At 39.3% G+C, this 3,151-nt stretch overlaps 1 protein-coding gene across 1 annotated transcript; it reads left to right on the forward strand.

Moving 5' to 3' along the window:
• Positions 1 to 1,229: 1,229 nt before the first annotated feature.
• LOC126700138 (uncharacterized) lies at positions 1,230 to 2,875 on the forward strand. The gene is made up of 2 exons (XM_050398149.1): positions 1,230 to 1,251; positions 2,232 to 2,875. The coding sequence occupies exons 1-2, from the start codon at positions 1,230 to 1,232 to the stop codon at positions 2,873 to 2,875; spliced, it is 666 nt and encodes a 221-aa protein (XP_050254106.1).
• Positions 2,876 to 3,151: the final 276 nt, after the last annotated feature.

Genomic DNA, 3,151 nt, shown 5'->3' on the forward strand with positions numbered 1-3,151 from the left:
ACAACTAAGTGCTTGTCGAAACTCCAAGGTTCCTGTTGTAAAATTCGATCAACATCGGGTTTATTGTCGAAACTAAAGAGAAGTTTGTGCTCCCTTAGATTTTTAATGCTAAACCCACTTCTAGACCTCGAGTTGGGTTTAAACGTCTTGGCCATTACATCAATGTTTAATGTTCGTTTTGTTAAAAATTTAGCCACTATTAAGAACTCTTCCGTTGGTTTTTTCTATTGTAGTTTCAAATCGTTCCCCTCCTTGTCTGAGAGGGATAAGACGTCCCAGGCCTCTGTGATCTCATCCATTTTTTATGGGAAATACCAATCGGAGAGAGGGACAGAGATGGAAGAGAGAAAAGGGGGAGAAGAGAAATAAAGGACCAACAGCTGTTTCCCAGAACCCCTGAGAAAAAAAAAAAAAAAAAAAAAAAAAAAAAAACCCACTAGCCCTAGTAGTAACTTGTTACCACAGGGAACATGACAACCTCACTAGGGAGGGACTATAATTCTACTACTACGGGGAGAGTGTCTGGAAAGAGACCTAACCCTCCATGGTAGAGAGAAACCTCAATCTCACCCACTATCGCACTTAATTAGTATCTATAACTTTGATTCTTCTTTACCTAATAAAGTTTGGAATTTTCTGTAAGTAAATTTTTTTCTTCAAGAAAATGAATAGAAATCTCCCTTCATGTTCATGCTCATGTTGATGTTCATATTTGTATCTTTTGCAATACTCTAAGTTGTTTACTCTTTTTTTGAATTATCAATTGTAGTTATGAAAAAAAAGAATAAGCATGATACTATTTAATTAAACTAACGTGAAAAATTAAATCTATTAGATTAAAAAAAATGGACATGAAAATGAAAATTTCTTAAATAGAATTAAAATAATTTTTACTCAATAGAAAAGAAAAGAAATTTTTAATTTCTGCTAATAAAATAACTATCTCATTTACTTATGGAGATGCAATTAATATATTTTCAAATATTTTATTTTATTTTCTAATTAAGGACACGTGATAATTCAAAGGATAGCTTAGATGGCATAAAAATATTATTTTGATATTAATGTTAGATACATCAATTCTTTTCATGCACCGCTTAATAATAAGGATTGTGGGGACGCAGGCCCAATTACATGTTGGGCCTTAGGCCTTGTCCGAGGAGGCACAGTGGTCTGAAAATAGATCAATAGTGATGAAGGAGTAAGACTTTGAGCTTCATGAGCAAACTATGGCTGTAAAGGCTAGGAGAGGTAGGCCGAGGAGGAGTATCTTCTCAGCTAAACGAATGAGGGGTCAGAAAATGAGTTCTATTATCCAGAGTGACATTCTAGGAAGTTTTGTTGATAAGGATATGCACTATGAACGTGCGAGACAAAATGGGAGCTGAGAAATATCTAAGAAAAAGCTGCTACTGCTGCATTGAATGCTCTGCAGCTAACTCTTTGGCCGCATTTATGTGGAGAAGACCCTTGAACAGTGCTACATTGGTTGCCCCAACTCATAGAAGGCCTGTGAGAGTATCTGATGGGACAAGCACGCAAGTGGTGGCTTAGATAATCAACAAGTGGAGGGCCAAGATCTTCTAAAGAGAACCATATAAGGTAAGAAACCCTCCATGGAGAGGGGATGGAGAATTAGAGAGAGAAACATTGTAGCAATCAAGAACTGAACTTATAACCAAATTTGAGAATTAATATATAAGGACTAATCTCCTTGAACTATGCTAAGGACGATTTTCTTAAGTTTAAATTTGTCTATCTTCATTTTCTTATCACCTGAATCCACTTATTTGTTGTCAAACTCATTAAAGCCTAGTTTTTATAACTCATTCTCTACAAATTCATTGTATGGGAGTTTTTTGGGCCTAAATTCATCCACCACTTAGGTAAGGGACCCAAATTGCGCCTTTAAAATTGGCGCCATTTGTGGGAATTTCTAGTGTTATAGTAAGTCTAATGTTCAACTATGATAGGTTCAGGTCCACACCAGGTAGAATCTATAGGGTCCCAACGTGAAGATCATTTGGTTAACCTCGAGTGAAGAAGGGACCGGGAGGGGAGTGTGCATATTACTCATACTAGTAGGAGCCATTCTTGGTGTGGTAGCCACCTATCTCATAAGAAAAATACCAAAGCCATGCCGCTGGAGATTGATCACTTGAAGAAGAGGTTACGCCACAAACGGTGAAAGCGAACTCCTTTAAACTTTGACGCCTCTTTTGATAATGAAGAGGATGGCAGCTATAGGTGTAGATTAAGGACTCCTCTTAGTGAGTTTTTCTCGTATGATGAGGATTACCACCATGAGCACAAAAATAGGAGCTCATCTTCCAAAGGGTTGGGAAATGATGCAATGAGTAGAGCAATCAACCAAATTTTCAGATCACCTTTCACCACACGCAGAATTGAAGGAGGGAGACTTTCTCGGCAATTCACTCAACTCACGTTCACCATGTACAATGGTTGTATAGACCTTGTGGAGCACGTAAGTCACTTCAACCAGAGAATGGTTGTACGCTCCAAGAATGAGGAATTGATGTGCAAGGTATTTCCTTCTAGCTTAGGGCCTGTGGTGATGAGGTGGTTTGATGGTTTGGGTGCAAGTTCTATTGACTCCTTCAAGGAGCTCACCCGAGCATTTGGGTCTCATTTTATTACGTGTAGTAGGGTTCCTCGACTTTTAGATTCTCTATTATCCATGTCCATGCGAGAAGGTGAGACCCTGAAAACGTACTCAGACAGATACTGGGAGATGTTCAACGAGATAGATGGTGACTTTACCGATGTAGCCATCAGGACTTTCAAGGTCAGCCTGCCTGCCGAGCGTGGCTTGAAGGAGTCTCTAACAGGGAAACCCACTACTAGTGTACGCTAGCTAATGGACAAGATTGATAAGTATAAATAGGTCGAGGAGGACCAGCAACAAGGCAAAGGAAAGGGTAAGGTTATCCTTCAAGAGAGGAGGGATTTCAGGTTGGACTACTACAATAATAACAGACCCCGAAGGGATTTTGCTGGGCAATCTGGGGCTACGGCTTTGGTTAACACGGTGTTTCGAGAGCTAGTGCATTAAGTCTTGGAGAAAATCAAGAATGAGCCATACTTCAAATGGCCAAACATGATGGGAGGAAACCCCATGAGGTGCAACCAA

This window comes from Quercus robur, chromosome 2, assembly GCF_932294415.1.
Source record: "Quercus robur chromosome 2, dhQueRobu3.1, whole genome shotgun sequence".
Taxonomy (NCBI): Eukaryota; Viridiplantae; Streptophyta; class Magnoliopsida; order Fagales; family Fagaceae; genus Quercus; species Quercus robur.

Coding starts and splice junctions, on each gene's coding strand:
- LOC126700138 (XM_050398149.1), top strand. CDS start 1,230: ATGGCTGTAAAGGCTAGGAGAG. Junction 1,252..2,231: donor GGCTGTAAAGGCTAGGAGAG/GTAGGCCGAGGA, acceptor TTGATAATGAAG/AGGATGGCAGCTATAGGTGT.